At 37.9% G+C, this 16,251-nt stretch overlaps 1 protein-coding gene across 6 annotated transcripts in view; it reads left to right on the forward strand.

Moving 5' to 3' along the window:
* The window catches only part of FYB1 (FYN binding protein 1), a 54,986-nt gene that overhangs the window by 21,930 nt on the left and 16,805 nt on the right, over positions 1-16,251 (forward strand). For 5 of the 6 annotated variants that reach the window (XM_050329518.1, XM_050329515.1, XM_050329517.1 and 2 more), the window contains exons 3-13: positions 1,683-1,857; positions 3,523-3,572; positions 4,742-4,761; positions 5,595-5,641; positions 6,675-6,792; positions 8,898-9,054; positions 10,067-10,211; positions 13,083-13,111; positions 14,290-14,365; positions 14,905-15,045; positions 15,728-15,759. In XM_050329518.1, coding sequence (XP_050185475.1) covers positions 1,683-1,857; positions 3,523-3,572; positions 4,742-4,761; positions 5,595-5,641; positions 6,675-6,792; positions 8,898-9,054; positions 10,067-10,211; positions 13,083-13,111; positions 14,290-14,365; positions 14,905-15,045; positions 15,728-15,759 — 990 coding nt within the window. The remainder of the gene's footprint in view (positions 1-1,682; positions 1,858-3,522; positions 3,573-4,741; positions 4,762-5,594; positions 5,642-6,674; positions 6,793-8,897; positions 9,055-10,066; positions 10,212-13,082; positions 13,112-14,289; positions 14,366-14,904; positions 15,046-15,727; positions 15,760-16,251) is intronic. The other variant, XM_050329519.1, reaches the window with a different exon arrangement.

A 16,251-nucleotide genomic window follows, 5' to 3' on the forward strand; every position in this document is an offset into this window, starting at 1 on the left:
TAGAACTCAGCTGCAGATATATGTTTAAATTGTAAGTGCTATTCATTTTTATAAGGGGTTTCAGAACAATAAGAGATCATAGCTGATGAAACCTGTGGATGAATAAAGCCTGTGCTATCACGTCATCCTCAGAGACCCAGATGCAGGAGCAGTCGTGTAACTTTGGCTCATCTAAGCAAAATTTGCCTTTACTCAAATGCAAGCATACATGTTGAATGAAGAAATGTGCTCCTTAACAAAAACACAAAAGAATCCACGTGTTTAATCAGCAGTGTTGGGGCTATTAGTACTTTGCTGTTTAAGTAATGAAGGAACTCAACAGGTTTCAAATGCACCCTTGTTGATATGTATGTTGACAGGTTGGTCCATACAGCCATGAAGCAAAACTTACCTATATATTTTTGAGTTCTTTCATAGCAAGTAGACAAATTGTCAAGGCTTTGTAATTTCACTTGGATTTCCATGTGGCACATGAGAGGTCCTTCTGAATGTTATCAATTCCCCTCTTCCTGTCTATCCAAAGTTAGGATCTCAGACACCTCAGCAGCTAAAAAAAGCTCTTTAAGTAGTTTTTGTAATGTTATGTCTTGATATTAAACATTAATAAGTATTTGTTGTTGTATTGTGTTTAAGGCACTTTTTTCCCATGGTGTGAGCGTTTCCTTTCTTGACAAGATTTTAATCTTAACTATACAGGTGTGAACTTAAAGAAAATCTCCAGAAGAGAAAGGGGTTTCTTTTCACTTGCAGTTGGTTTTAACTGAACTCTGAGTTTCCTTTTTCCTTCTGTTCTCCTCCTCCTTGGGTTTTCTTTGGCTTCCCCCCATGTGGCTGAGGACAATTCTTTCTGGGTAGCTTTTAATCCATTAATGATACTTCACACAAAATTCTAGGTTTAACATCATGACATCCAAACAAGTGATTTAATTTTATTTTGTTGAATAAGTTCTCCTGACATAAACTCTCAAAGCAATGGTTACTTTGGTTTGGTTGTGGCTTGTACAGGGAGCATGAACTCAGTGCAGCACACATGAACACCAGCTCACTCATGAAATTATGGCTTCTATGCATGGTGCACAGCAGCATCATTTTTTTAAGACTACACCTTGCTGTTGATGGGGTAGCTTCTGTGCAGCTTCTTAAACTGCCACTTTTCTAATGGAGGCTTGCTAGAAAATTAAGTCCAGCCTTTTACAACTTCCGTTAAAAACATATTTGAAGATGTTAAGGAACATGTACATCTCTTAATAAGGGCCCAAATATCTTTTCATCACTCATCCCTTCCCTTAAAACTCTGAGAAAGCAAAAGTCATCAAGAGTGCATAAGTCACATGAAATTCTGCAGCTAGTCTTTTCTAGCAAACTGTGGAATTATACTACAATTTATTTTCAAAGCACAGGCACTTATATATACTGGATGGCCTGTGAAACTTTTGCGTCTTGTTCATGTCTTGGCAAAGACTTTTACAAGACCTTGTGCAGGCAGTACATTCTTCTGTGCAGAGCCTCTTCCTCTCTACTCCTGCAAGATAATGCAACAAAGATATATAAGAAGCAGGTTCAACAAAATATATTTGCACTAGGATGTGCTCAGTACTGATATTTTATCCAATACTTCATGTAATACATAGCAAGGCTATGTCCTCAGCTTCATACATTCAGTCCTTTCTTCTTTATTTCAGTACCTGGAAATGAAGGTGTCAAACTGACAGGATCTTTCGTATTTGCCCCACTGGCGCCTCTACAAGATCGCGCTGCACAGTTTCCATCCCCTAAACCAATCTCTCACCCAGACCTGGAGGTTATGGAAGCTCCCAGTCTGCCTCCCAGAAACATCAAGCCCAGCTCTGTAATAAGGTAAGTGAACATAAACCTCAAGGTCTTTATTGTTTTACCTTTTTCTGGCTATTACTTTGCTCATGCAGCAGCAGATGAAGGCTGCAGTGGTCCCAGGTTTCTGGGGGAGTGAAGTCTTGCTACTTTCCTTGTCCTGCCCTGGCCCTGGCCTGCCTGCAATTATTTTTTATTAATTTGAACCTTTCCTCTATTCAGCTGTTTTCCTGAATTGCCTTATCTATAACAACACTTTTTTTGCCCTGTTGGAGAGGCGGGGGGAGGGGAGTTGAACAAAATGAGGTTTTATTCCAGACCGGTTGAAAGACTTCATACACAAGTAGAAAACCAGTTGCAATAAATAACTGAAGGTTTACCCTGCATTTTTCTGGGGTAAGAGAGCAAGGAGAGTCATGCCTATGAGTCAATAGCCCAGGAAGCAACTTTGCAAACCAGAAGAACTGAGCTCAACCCTGATTGTGAAGCTGCATCACTGACACATTGTGGCCTCGTGATAACTCTGAGAAGCCTCTGTCAATACGGGGCTCCTTTCTTTATCCTTCTTTGAAGAGTTGCATACAAAAGTGGAACCTCCTGCTGACAAAGAGTTATAAGTACTTCGGTCTCATGTCAAAACTGACTGGAATCAAGTTGAGCATGAATAAGGAGCTGCTCTCTGGCCAGCAGTTACCACAAAGAGCAACAAACAACAGGCAGGAAGAGTTAGAGACGTGTGTGCCAGTACAGCACATGTGTCAGTTTGGCCACAGTGACAGCATCAGTCCGGCCTCAAGGCCACAGTACCTGCAACAGCCATCCTGGGTATCCTCTTCTTCGCTTCAGGGACACGAGAAATTCACCTCCAGATGGCCCTTCTGGTCTTCCATTCCTTTGTGCCCTCTGGGGTCTCCCCTCCGCTGAAAACCTGTGCCTGGGTGCTGACACCTGTGCTTTCACCTGTCTCTGTGCTTTTGCTATCAGGCCAATTTTAGAACATCCCATTCTGCTTCAAAGTCCTTTTTTTGATTACCCTTCCTTGATGATCACTGTCAGGCCTAATTTTCTTTCAGCTGTTACAAGACATACTAAAGTTAAAAGACCCTGATATTACTAGTTATATTCTCAATTTTTTGGTTGTCTCAGCTGGACAGCACTTTTAAATCTAACATCAGAGACCTTTTACCTGGCCTAACCTTACACCACTGCTTCTCTTGTCCCTTGTTTAGACTTTAAGCCCCACAAGCCAAGGACTAGTCTCAGAGCTGTATTTAACACTGAGCAAAAGTCTGGCGTTGTGCTCGTGTATCGTGTAAGAAGCCTGCACCTGCAAGGATAGTTAAAAAGCCCAACAGATTTTTTTTTTTTATTCTGTCAGCCCATCTGCTGATTATATTCTTCATATCACAGTCATCTTCTTGGTATCTGACTGCCTTTGGCTCATTTTGATCTGTGTGTGATAGTGGGATTCTAACAACCTCAAGATCAAGGTGTCCCCATATGAAACCCCAAGACACAGTCAGGAAGAACAATTTAGAGAATCTTGTTTCTACCAAGTAGGATATAGGGCTCAATAGACTGTCCAGCCATTGTATAAAATAGATGGAAAAAGCAGTAGGACAAAGATGAATGAAAATATAATCACAAAACCACCTTCATAGGTTTCACATGTCCACTTTTTTATACTTACAGAAATCCAGAGAATGAAGAAAATTATGATGATGTGGAATTTGTTTCACAGGGTAAGTTGCATGCATTTTAATCAGTGACAACTATGAAAAGTTGTAAGAAAGTTGTATTTATAAGATAAGCAAAAGAATATTGTTTTCTGTGCATGACTTGTGTAACTAATAAACTGGTTCTGCAGTTTTATGGGTGAAGATGGTTGTCTCATAACACTAACTGTTCTACTGTTCTATGATTAATATGACAGACTTTCAGGAACTGCTTTAAATAACTTCCCTCTTACCTCCATCCCGCCTTTCTTTTTTTTTTTTTTTTTCCTCATTAGCAATATGTCAGGACTGTAAATTACCAGATTTTTAAATCTGAACCAAAATGAATGCTGCGCTTTCAGACCTGAAGCTGTGTGGTCTGGTGAAGGAGGCACTGCTTTATACTTGCTAAAAAAAAAATAAAAGTTATTGACTGTGCTTTTAATGTTGCTTTGTGGTCTGCCTCAGTTAGAGGCAGTGAGTCACTACGTTGTACCAGGAGCAGCAGAGAAGCAGATTGTGACACAAAGAATTTCAATCTGCCTTCTGATCTCTCGTTGGGGGGAGTCAGTCTGTGCCAGGCACAGTGTGCTTCATTTAGTGTGCTGGCTATCCCTGACGGACAGCAATGCAGGATGTGGAGCTGAAACCGAGCTTGTCTTACTTAACTCCCTGCAGACTAAGGAGGAAGCAGGAGAGTCACAGAGCTGCTTCTCCTGCAGCCCAGGGCAGACACTGCCTTAGCCAAAAAGCCTTTGGCCTCCTTATTCAGCTGTGGGGCTGGTGCAAACAAGTTCTTTGAGATCTGTTTGGATTTCTTAGGTTTTTAACAGTGACTTTCTCATATAAATATGCATTTTTGTAAACAAATAGCATAGGAAAATTTTTCAATGTCACTAAAGAATCTTTAAAACAATTTTTCCACTTTTAAAATACAGGGTTAAATACGCTCTTTGTAGATAATTTTATTTTAGAGTGTACTACAAAAGAAATTTAGAAGAACTCTGATTTTTGCATTCACAACCTCATTAAAAACCTGGAGTTGCACATACTTCTGGTCAATATCACTTGTATTTTTAGCAGTTTAAAACAGTTAATGTTACAATTAATTGTTTTGTGTACAAGAAAAAATAAATACCTTTTTTTTTTTTGTACAAGAAAAAATAAATACTTTGTTTTTATTTTTTCTCCTATAGGTCATGGAAGTACACAGGGGGTAAGTGCTATTCTCCAAGATAAACCCATCATTTTTAGCAAAAAACTTCCAAATTTAATAAAACCCCTTAAATACATTAGAAAATTAATTGCAGAATTGATCCAGTATATTGACAGTAAGTTATAGAAGCACTTACTTATTGTGAAGGACAGAAATAAATTCAGGTAAGCAGAATAAACCAGAACTAATTTTCAAAGATGGCTAGACACCAAAAATTTATTAAGGAAAAAAAAAAGAGGCAAATTACACCTTCTAATACTAAAATTTTCTAGAAACAAGGATCCTGCTGCATTCTATTTATAGAGTATTTCAGTTAATATTTCAGTTAAGCATAGTTTTATATTGGTATGCTTAAGTACCTGATTGTAGGAGGACTAAAATTGTCTCTTGGACCCTAATCTGAGCCCCATTTAGATCCTTAGCATTCCAGTTTAAATAGTGCAGACTCTGACACCTTCATCATAGCAGTGCAACCATCAGCACAGATGAAGATTTTCCACGACTAACTTTGCAACTAAAATGTCCACTTTGGATTAAGCAGTGTGCTAGTGTGATTCTAACAGTCCAGAACTTCATAGTTGTGGTATTGTAAAAACAAAGGCAGGGGAAAAAAGAATAGTGGGATTGTATAATGTAGTAACTTGTTTTGGGAAGATTAAAGTAATTTTTATTTGCATTTTGCTATAAATGTTTTTCATACAGTTTATATGAAGCTTACCTAGCAGGCTCAGTTTCTTCATCTCTTTCCAATTGTACTTAGACCATTTAAAACTCGGTTGCTTTTTTGTTGTTATTTTGGAGGTTTTTTTGTTGTTGTTTTTTTTTTTTTTTAGGACCAAGAAGGTGATATAGAGATGTATGAAGACATAAATGACATCAGGTAGTAATTTTAAACTCCATAACCTATTGTATCTTTATTACTATCTTTGTTAACAAAGATATTTCATCTGGCACAGAAGTGCCATTCCACTGCAGTCCCTGCCAGGGATTATTTTGTTCATTCATTTCACCTGAAGAAAGTCCAGTTGTTCTAAGGTCCTTTTCTAGTTAGATCTGCCATGCCCCATGCTGGAAAATCTCCTGTAGTGAACTGATGTGGTTACTGTGATTGAGGTAACAGAAGTCTGATTTCTGATCTAAGGAACATGCCTGAACCACCCGTTGGAATTACAGTCTAGGAGGAAAAATAAGCTCAGCCCAAAGTACCATGGTACCAGATGGATCTTTTGCTGTGGTTGTTTTCTTGCTTTTCAGATAGATGTTCCCCAAACTCCTGTGGGAGGCTGGATTGACAATTTTCATTGCCTGAGTACACTAGCCAGAATACAAGCTCTCTTATTCTTCTTCCATTTAGACCTTTACTTTGAGGACTCTTTTCCCTGGTAATATCTAAATGTATGGGATTTACTGCATAACAATAGCCAAAGAAAAGCTCTAATTCTCTTTGAATAAGTAATAGATGTAGAATACTTCAGATTTAGAGTGGCTTCCAGCAAAAATTTATTATCCCTTTACAAATAAATGATTTTAATGCATTTTATAACCCAAACAAATGGTCTTCAGTCAGTTTACCAAAACTATCCTAAAAAAGGAATGAAACTGCTACCGGTTTCTAAGCTTGCTCAACACAGTTAGCTCAGGGATATTTGGACACACACATGTAGACCTGGTATTTTACTTCCAGGTAACCTTTCCTGGTGTGCTGTCCTCTTAAGGACAGCCACTTTAAATTATATATGTAATAAAGGGTTCCTTACCCTACTTGTTGATGCTTCACTAGGTTTTAGAATCCATAGCTTTCATTTCTCTTGGAGAAGTCTTTTTTCATCACATGTAATTTTTTATCAACCTTGGGTAAAGAAGCTCCAGGGAAGATTTGCTTCACACATTCATTCCTGGCAATGCACTTTCAGATCATCAAGGGAAAAAGAGAAGAAGCAGAATAAAGAAGATAAGAGAAGAATGGAGCAGGAGAAAAGAGAACAAAAGGAAAAGGAAAAGAAAGAATTGGAATTAAGGAAGAAGTTCAAAGTAAGCCTTTTTTTTCTTTTTTTTTTTTTTTTTCCTTTTGTAGTCTGGCCAAAGACATGTGAGAAGGATTATTTAGCATTGTCTAGTTCAAAATACACTTATCATCTAGCTAGAAAACTATTTGTTATGGTAGGTAGTTCAAATACCTGGGTAAAATCTGAATTAAGTTTTAAACTAGCAAGTATATGTTTGGCATATGCTTGACTTCAAGCTCTGCACTGATGACAAGGGCTTTGTTCAGTGCTTTTACAATTTTCTTTAAATTATCTTTTTACCTTTCTTCTATGTAATATATATATATATAAAGCCTTAAAAACATTTGTTTTCACTTTTCTGTTTTTAGTGATTTGCACCATTAGAATACCATCAAAAGTCTTTAATAAAAGTGGGAATTGTATCCCATACATATTTAGTGTTACTTGCTTTACTATAGTCAGATACAAAAGTATCCAGCCCTGGACAGATTTCAAAATTGCAGCATATTGCCCTTGCACTTGGCATAAAGGTACCTAAATGGATATTCAGCTTAAATGGGGAGGAAGTGAAAAGAGCATGTGAAGAGGAGCTAAAGTCTGTGTCTCAGGCTAAAGGATAAAACAGTTCTTTCTGTTATAAATAATATTTATATATCTGGTGGTCAGCATGCTCCCATAGTTTGCAGATCAGCCAGTCAGTTTCTCTAAACTAATGTCTGTTCACAATACTCCACTGTGCTGTTTTCAGTGTCATTGTACATAGTGGGTAGCTTTGTTTCATTTCCTGTTACTCTCAGTACACAGTAAAGCCACGCTGATTGTCTCATATTGAAGCCTTGGTCTGCTGTGGAGAGACTGGCATGAGCCAATAAGCAAATTTTAAAGAACCACTTAGTTAATAACAGTGGGTTAACCACTCCTGTAAAGTGTAGGTATTAGTGCACAGAATGCTTTTAGCTTCCAGACTGCTGTCCTAAAGCCATTAAGGAATGTTATTATATTTAAATGCAAACAAACATATTTTAGTTGATATTTTCTTTCACATTTATTTGTCACCTACACACCTATATTCCTGAGGTAGTCTCTAATTGGCAAGAGCAATATGCATCTGAAAGGTCATATATATCTTAAAGTCACAAATACTACAATCCAAAATGGTTCCTCCATATTGTAACAAAGAGATCCCACAAAGCAAACCCTAAACTTCAGTAAACAGTGTGATCACCTCTTGTGAGTACTTGCAAGACCATTTATAGAGAAGAATAGTAAACACGGGGGATTATGTGGCAGATTCTTTAATGTTAACGAAATTTACTCATGTTATTTGTATCAGCAATAGTGTGGCCAGCAGGAGCAGGGCAGTGAGTGTCCCTTTGTACGTGGTACTGGTGAGGCCGCACCTTGGATCCTGTGCCCAGTTTTGGGCCCCTCGCTACGAGGAAGACATTGACGTGCTGGAGAGAGTCCAGAGAAGGGCAGTGGAGGTGGTGAAGGGTCTGGAACACAAGCCTTATGAGGAACAGCTGAAGGAGCTTGGGGTGTTCAGCCCAGAGAAAAGGAGGTTCAGGGGAGATCTTATTAATCCCAGCATGTACCTGAAAGAAGGCTGTAGTGAGGTGGAGGTTGGTCTCTTCTCCCATATAACCAGGATTAGGACAAGAGGAAATAGCTTCAAGTTGTGCTGGGGGATGTTTAGTTTGGATATTAGGAAAAATTTCTTCTGTTGAGCTCAATGATCTTAGAGGTCTTAGAGAACCTAAAAGAGATTCTGATTTGGGGAGTGGTTCTGCTGGAAATACATGGAGATGTGCACTGGAATTAAATACATCTGTTTTGTAAACTCATGAAAGGCTCCACAGTTAGTTTGTTGGTTTTATCTTTGTATTTTTGTGATTTTGCCAGTCAGTTCAACTGGTCTACTTCCATGCTGTTCCCTTCTCTTTTAATTTCTGATTATTAATTTAAACTAGGGGCAGGACAAAACCTTTCTGTTTATTTGCCTAGACTAATTTAAATGTCAATGAAACAAGTAATTATCATAACAGTTTTTTCTTTTATTCTGAATGTCTGGGGGGAAAAAAATCTCCATTTTCCACATCTGTGATTTATTTTGTTGCTTTTTTCCTTCAGTTAGTGGGACCCATTGAAGTTCTTCATCAGGCACGAGCCTGTGTTGACTACAAGGGAGGGAAGAATGAACTGACTGTCAAACAGGGGGATAAGATTGAAATCATTCGCCTCACAGACAACCCAGAAGGAAAGTGGCTCGGTAGAATAGGAGGATGCTGTGAGTTCTGTTTCTTCCTTGTGCTCCTGAATGTTTTCACTATATGACAGCAAACATGTGAGCATTACACCAAAGAGAAGCCTTACCAAAGCTGATTAACTGGCCACCAAATTACCTCAGCTCACCCTCCTGCGCCCAGCTAGCATGCAAGGTTTAGTGCATACTGAAGTTATTGCAAAACATGATGTCACATTTATAGGCACTAGAATAAGACAGGTACAGTATGCTGGGACCTTCATTGACACACTGAGAGGAAATTCCCTGACAGCTTTGCAATGGCATCAGAATTTTGCACCCTGCAAGTAACAAGGATAACATTTTTTCACGTCTTTCCATTAGTCATAACACTGGTGTTCCTAAAACAGAAATGGAGACTATAAGGACCAGTTCTAAGTCTTTATCTTGTTCCTACTCCTATGGAAAGTATCTAACTGATTTCTAGTTTTTATTTTGTCTGAAATCTATTTCTCTAATTGTATAAATATCCACAGATCAGTGGATCTGTGAGTGTGATAAAGGGGTTGATTATCTGGCTCCTGGGTTATAAAAGACTGATCCATTAAATCAATCAAAATTATGAAAAACACTTGCATGATTTTTAAGAAGACTATCTAAAATTCTCCTCAGGAGATACAGGGTTCCTCATCTCAGGCCAAGTGTTCTGATGACCTAAAATATGCACAAGACTGCAGTGGTTCCAAGGCTAGTTGAGAAATGGAGTCTACCTCATGATTCCTGGAGTTTGCACAGAAAATTCTGAGCTGACAGCTGAGAAGCAAATAAGGATGAAATTAACTGGACACCACCTGAGGAAGGTTTAGTGGGGAGACAGATCTGAGATTTGTATTTGTGTTGGCAGGTGGAAAGTCAAGCTTAGGCTGCTTGGAATGAGATATTTCTTTGAAAGTTTTCAAAACTCATTAAAAAAAATCAGTTCTGAACCTTCTGTTAAACTCATCCCTTTACCATGACCTTTTAAAACAGTCTCTGCCTAATGATTTCATTCCTTTAGGTGGGTACATTAAAACAACCATGGTAGAGATTGATTATGATTCTTTGAAAAGAAAGCAACAAGCACCTACTGGAGCTGATGTGAAATTTTCAGAGAGTGACATGGATGTGTATGATGACGTTGGTCAGGAGGAGAGCTCAATGAGGTATGTATAAGGAATACCTGAAAAGAAACAAATGATTCATCCCAGTCAGCCTAGCCAGGGGAAGTTTTACAACAACAAAGCCAACTCTTGTCATGGAACAGCCATTTGTATAAGAAACATGTAAGTTCGTTAGAGGAACATAAATGAACTGGTCAGAGGAACATAAATGAATTCTAGAATCCAGTATCTGTAAGCTCTCATATTCAGGAGGAATTTATACTATTGGAACAGGATCTACACTGTTGCAGTCCAAAAGAGAACAAATTACAAACCATACAGGATCACAAATCACTGGTAGGAAGTGTAGTTCTCTTCACTCCCTCTCTTCTCTCATTCTGCCTTTTGAAGTCATGTAGTCCTTTTTCTAGCACAAAATAATAAAAGACTCTAAAAGCAATTCACTGCACCAGGGAATTCCTGATCACCCTCATTGCTTTCATAAGCCTTAGTGTGAGTCCATAAGTCTTACTACCCATCTCTTTCTGAAGAGAAGGGACTTCTGGAATCAAGTCTAGGATGGCCCTTCAGGAAAGAGTGTGGCTAATGAGTTTAATCCTGAAAGTAAGGCCTCTCAAATTCTATGAGATGAGTATGAGCTTTTTTGACTGTTTTTGGCTTCACTAGAAGCTTATTCTCTGTGGCACAATCTCACATGCATTTGCAATGCAGTGCTCCATTGCAGACTCTCTACTTCAATGTGTCATCTTTTTCATGTCAAATAGATCTGCAGCTAAGATTTTCTTGGCACACTTCTCTAAGTGCCACCTCCAGCAGAAGATCAGGTTTGCAGGAGGGGAAATATCCTAGTAACCTTGTGACAAGAGTCAAGGCTATCACATAACCTAGCATGATGGTGGTACCCTCCGTTACCAGACCTCACATAAAGGCCTGCTTCTGAAATGTGATGCTACAAACCAGTGCTCATTCTCCACTACGTGTCCTGATGTGCAGAAACACAAAGCCTGGGATAAGTGATCTGCATTTGGGTGTAAAGAATTTCAGTGTGTAGGACAACCACCTTGAGACAGCCATTACACTGCTTTCACTGCTTCCCATTAGGCTCCTTAACTTAGTAGGCCTGCCTGGAATAAAAAGACTGCAGCTGGCTGGCTGCTGGGTGCAGCTGATCCTCAGCTGATAGAACATCCCCACTGAGCTCCTGAAACAGCACTTGGAAAAGTTTGCCTTCAGGATGGCATTCCTGAGCAACCAATCTGATACTTTGCCAGGTTGCTCCATATCAGTTTTCCTCCCTGCACATTGGTCTCATAGCATCATGACCTAGCCAGGAGACTTGAGATAGTTGTTCTACATTTCAGGTAACCTCAGCAATAGTTACCTCATTGCAGAAGTATCTTTGGCCAACCCTTTTCACTATGGTAAGAATTATAATTAACCACCTCAATGCAAGGAATTTAGAAAATCTATTGAATTCAAAAGCAAACATTAATACCGACGCTTTTGTGTACTAAAATAATAGTGTATTCCAAGGAACTTCGAAGGATGAATGATTGGCTCAGATTCATTAAATCCTTTAAGCTGTATTTTAACATTTTTATCTTCTCTAGTGATTAATAGCATTCTGTTCAGTTCATGAGCATGAATTATTGGAAGGTCTGACATACATCAACATGTTTTGAAACCACTGTAAAAATGCCATTCTAAAAAAATCTCTTGACCAAATAGTATTAGCTCATTATCAGGAGTATTGCTAATATTCCAAAATTAATAAGTGATCACGGCTGTTGTATTTCAGGAGTTCTTGGCACAAAAGTTTAACAAATAACTTGTTTTGATGTATAATTTTAAGTAAGACTCTAACCTGGAAATAATCTCAGCTACTGTGAAACTCACAGGGCTTTCTCTACTACTATTAGAACATGGCTAACATGGAAACTTTGAAATGTTAGAAACATGCAGTTAGAGGTTTAAATTGTACCCAGTGAAAGATAGTTGAGCAATACATTGATTTGTTTAACACTTCATTTCATGAAGATCCTCTCATAAGGAATGAATCTGAAGGTCTGGATGCACTCTGTAGTGTTCAGTTGGATTATATTTTTATTCCCATCAAGTCAGACTACATGACTCCTAAAGGTCCCCTCCAACATAAATTATCCTATGACCCAAAGGCATATTTTGCACTTTAGTTTAAAGATATCAACAGGAATATAAAGTATATTCTTTATATAGTAAATCTTTACAGCTGTAGACGTCAATTTGGATTTTGTTGAAAAATGACACTTCACTGGAAATTGCTAACAATTGCTAACAATTAGGACACAATATTCTGCTTATACGAAAAAGTGCACCTTCCCTGGCTTGAAATATTTGCATTGATTTGTGAAAACTGAGAATTTGTTTCCCAGCTTTACTTATAAAATACTAAGGATTGTACTGATTAACTTTTTATTCCCCTTTCAGTTCCTTTCAGTGATTTATTAAAATACTCTTTTATGATTTATAACTATTTATTTTCAAGGAAAAAAGCAAAAAGCAATGGAGCATTTTTCCTGCTTTATTAGTAAGAGTTAATTTTTCTTCATCTAGGAGATAGTTCAAGTCTGAACTAGATTACACATTTCTTTGGCATTAGTGAGAATGCAAACTACTTATCTGACTGTAAGAAACTGATGTGTGGTGAAAGCAGAGAGAAAGGAAGAGCTGGCACATTTAGTTGTTGCCCATATAGAAAACACAAGCACGTGTCTGAGCTTCCAGTGTATGTTGTAATGTTCAGCTGACATGTACACAAGTGCCAAGGCCAAAAGTTTTACAATTAATAACTGCAAAGGGATGGGTGATCATGATGTTTTCTTTTACTCAAGGATGACTGCTCTTCTCTAAAATATCTTTTATTTGCTTTTCCAGCCTGAGCGCTGACAGTAGCGGAGCTGGAAGTAAGTTCTACATATACATTTTGGGGGAGTTGTTAGTGTGTATTTCTTACAGCTTCCAAATAATGCACTAATTATCCATAAGCATATTAAATGTTTGCTAATGGGCAACAAACAAGGAAGTATAGTGGCCAAATGAACTTCCCCACCGCTTACAGGAACCTTAGTGAGACAGAAGTTTTGTCTTCAGATACTGTGAATCACTAGCAAGACAGATGACCGAACTTTGTTCTTGTGTGTGTGCGAAGGTAAATCATACCCAAAACAGCACAGATATAGCTGTCAAAATACTAAGATGAGCAAGGGTTTCTGTGCGGGAGAAATCTAGTTCTGAAAAAGCCAGTAATGCTACCAAATAAAACTGCGCTTTGCTAACAGAGTTAACTTCAGTTACAGTAACACACTGGAGTCCCAGATGCAGCAGCCCCACATGGTCAAGAACACACATTCAAACCCAGTTTCCCCTTTGGTAGCCTATATATTTATATAGCATTCTCTGCTGATCACAAGAGCACAGCTCATCTTCTCAGCTTAGAGTTTTCTACTGGTCATGGTAGAAGCATCCCTTGGCAGTACTGAATGGAGCTGCTGCCAGCTAAGTACAGATTTCAGTGATTACTCTGACCAGTGGCTGGAATTGGACATGCAAACTGAGCTAACCCTGCGCTGAAGGAGGTGGGGCCCAAAGGTCAAAGCTGAGACCAAAATGGGGAGCTTACATCTCACTTGTCTCTGACTTCTGTGGATGAAGACAAGTTGACCCTTGCTGAGAGTGTTGGTCTGACATCTTCAGTTGTCACTTGAGTCAGACATGAAAATTTAAAGGTCATCCTAATGTCTGGGCCGAATCAATCATTTAGAATTTCATTGACTACAGCACAGAAGCATTTGTATTCAGTATCCATGCTCTTGTGATTGGCAATGCCACATTAAAATTCTATGGATGGCATTCCCAGCTGGGATAAGTTTAAATCACTGTTTTAAAAAAACAGACTGTGCTGGTTTACAGAAATATTCCATTTACAAGGATATTGCCTAAACTGCACACACATCTGATATAGTTAAGAGGCCTGTAATGAATACCCTATTCTGCAGCATTAAATATATAAAATATATATTATATATGTTATATATATTATATTAAATATATTTGCATTAATTCACTGTTTGATCTGTCAAAGATGTGTTCCCATTTCCTCCACCTCCTTCCAATGAAGATATTTACGATGAAATTGGTGATGGAGAGCCCATAGCAAGGTAAGTTTTTATACAATTTATTATACCTTAACAGAATGTTTTCAGGTTTTAGTATTTTTTAATTAGACATAACAATTAGCAAGTATTAGGATGATCAGGAAGTGGGTATACATCAGTATGAATTTGTGAAGCTAAACTAAAAATATTCTTCTGTCTTTTGGAGAAGGTTTGTTCTGTAATTAATTTTGGTAGGTCAGCAAAAGCAGTTGCAATGATGAAAATCTCCAAATCTCCAAGTAGACAGAATAGATCTGAAATCAAAACAACAAACTAAATTGCTAGCAACCTGAGTAACAGCATGAAAACAGTAAGCCACTAGATTAATATCTATACTACAAATACATCTCAGTATCTACAAGCAACATAATGCACATATTTCTAGTTTAGCATTTTAGCATTTGGGTAAGTGACCTCACTTCGTGGTATATATACATTGTTGGCATTAATGATAATTATATGCATCAATGGATAATTTAAACTGGGCCTTATAAAAAGAACATTACATTTTACATTGTGATAATCGCATGCATACTCCAAAGGTCTGTATCACAGGATGAAGATAAGAATGGTATCTGGTCCTGGGGAATCTTGAAGAGGCTAAAGGTCAAAGATGACAAAAAGAAAAGTATACGAGAAAAAACAACCAAAGGCAATGGGGCAGAAGATAATGGAAATTTGTTGTAAGAGTCTGCCAGGAAATCACAGTGCACATTAACTAATTCTAATAAATCATTGATCACATGCTACTAACATGTCCTCACAGCAGCCTAATGAATCATACATAAAATTGCAGCTCAGGGTGATACTTTCTGCAAAAACACTGAGCTTTCTTTTCACCTGCATAATGATTCTCTTAACAAGCTGTATTTTGCAAAAGTCTAGTAATTAAAATATGCCAAATTTTCTTTTCAGTGAAAAGCACCAAAATAATCCATCACCTTTGTGCCACTCTGGTGATGCAAACTTGCTGTATCCTCAGTTAGAATGTACTTTGCTTACCAGTACAATGTACATGAGATAAACTGGTAGATCTAGACCCGTTAATCCAAATTCTAGGAATAATCTGCCAAACAGAAAAATGCAAAAATTGTCTTCTACCCATCTGACCTAGAGGTTAGATCAGCAACTGGTGTTTTTATCACCTGTGTTAGTCATTCAGTTCTGAAAAAGTTTACTTTGATTCAGTGGTAAAAAATACATTTAGTCACTAAACATTGTTGGTGTCGGTGGCACTTCAAAATGGCTGGAGATTACTTGTAGCCCGGTGTTGCAAGTTTTTTAAATTATTTATGTTACAAAAAGCCTGTGAATGTGATATAAATACTTAATAAGCTTTCTTTCCTCCCCCCCTCCTCCCCCCAGCACGTCTCCTTCAACAAACCTGTCTGGAAAAGGTAATTAATAACCTATTGTTCAGTGTCTGTATTGATTCCTGACCCTTTTTTTCTGTATATGTTGCTCTGTATCATTCTAGTCACAAAAATACATCCAAGGAAGGAAACAGGATTTCCTATTGCTTACCCAGTTCCAGTAAACAAATTTCAAATATTGTGACTGATTTGCTACAGACAAGGAGATACGTATATATTGCAGGCTCTCTAGAAAACAATTTAATGTATTTAATGTGATTTTCCTATGTGAGATTTACACTATTTCATTTTATTGGAACTTAATTTGAACAGATACACTTGGAAAGAAGCATTCAGTGAAAGACTTCAAAAGTGAATAGCGATGTTTGCTGTTACTTTTATCACTTGCAGTATCCCTGTGAAATAATAAATACTCATAACCATTGGCTCAGCCATGGAATAAAAAGCAACTTCTTCCAATTTTTGAGGCTGTTTTCAGGACTGAGTTGTAAACCTTTTATATCCTACTGATTTTTC

The sequence above is a fragment of the Myiozetetes cayanensis genome, unplaced genomic scaffold (assembly GCF_022539395.1).
Source record: "Myiozetetes cayanensis isolate MyiCay16 unplaced genomic scaffold, myiCay2020 scf4, whole genome shotgun sequence".
Taxonomy (NCBI): Eukaryota; Metazoa; Chordata; class Aves; order Passeriformes; family Tyrannidae; genus Myiozetetes; species Myiozetetes cayanensis.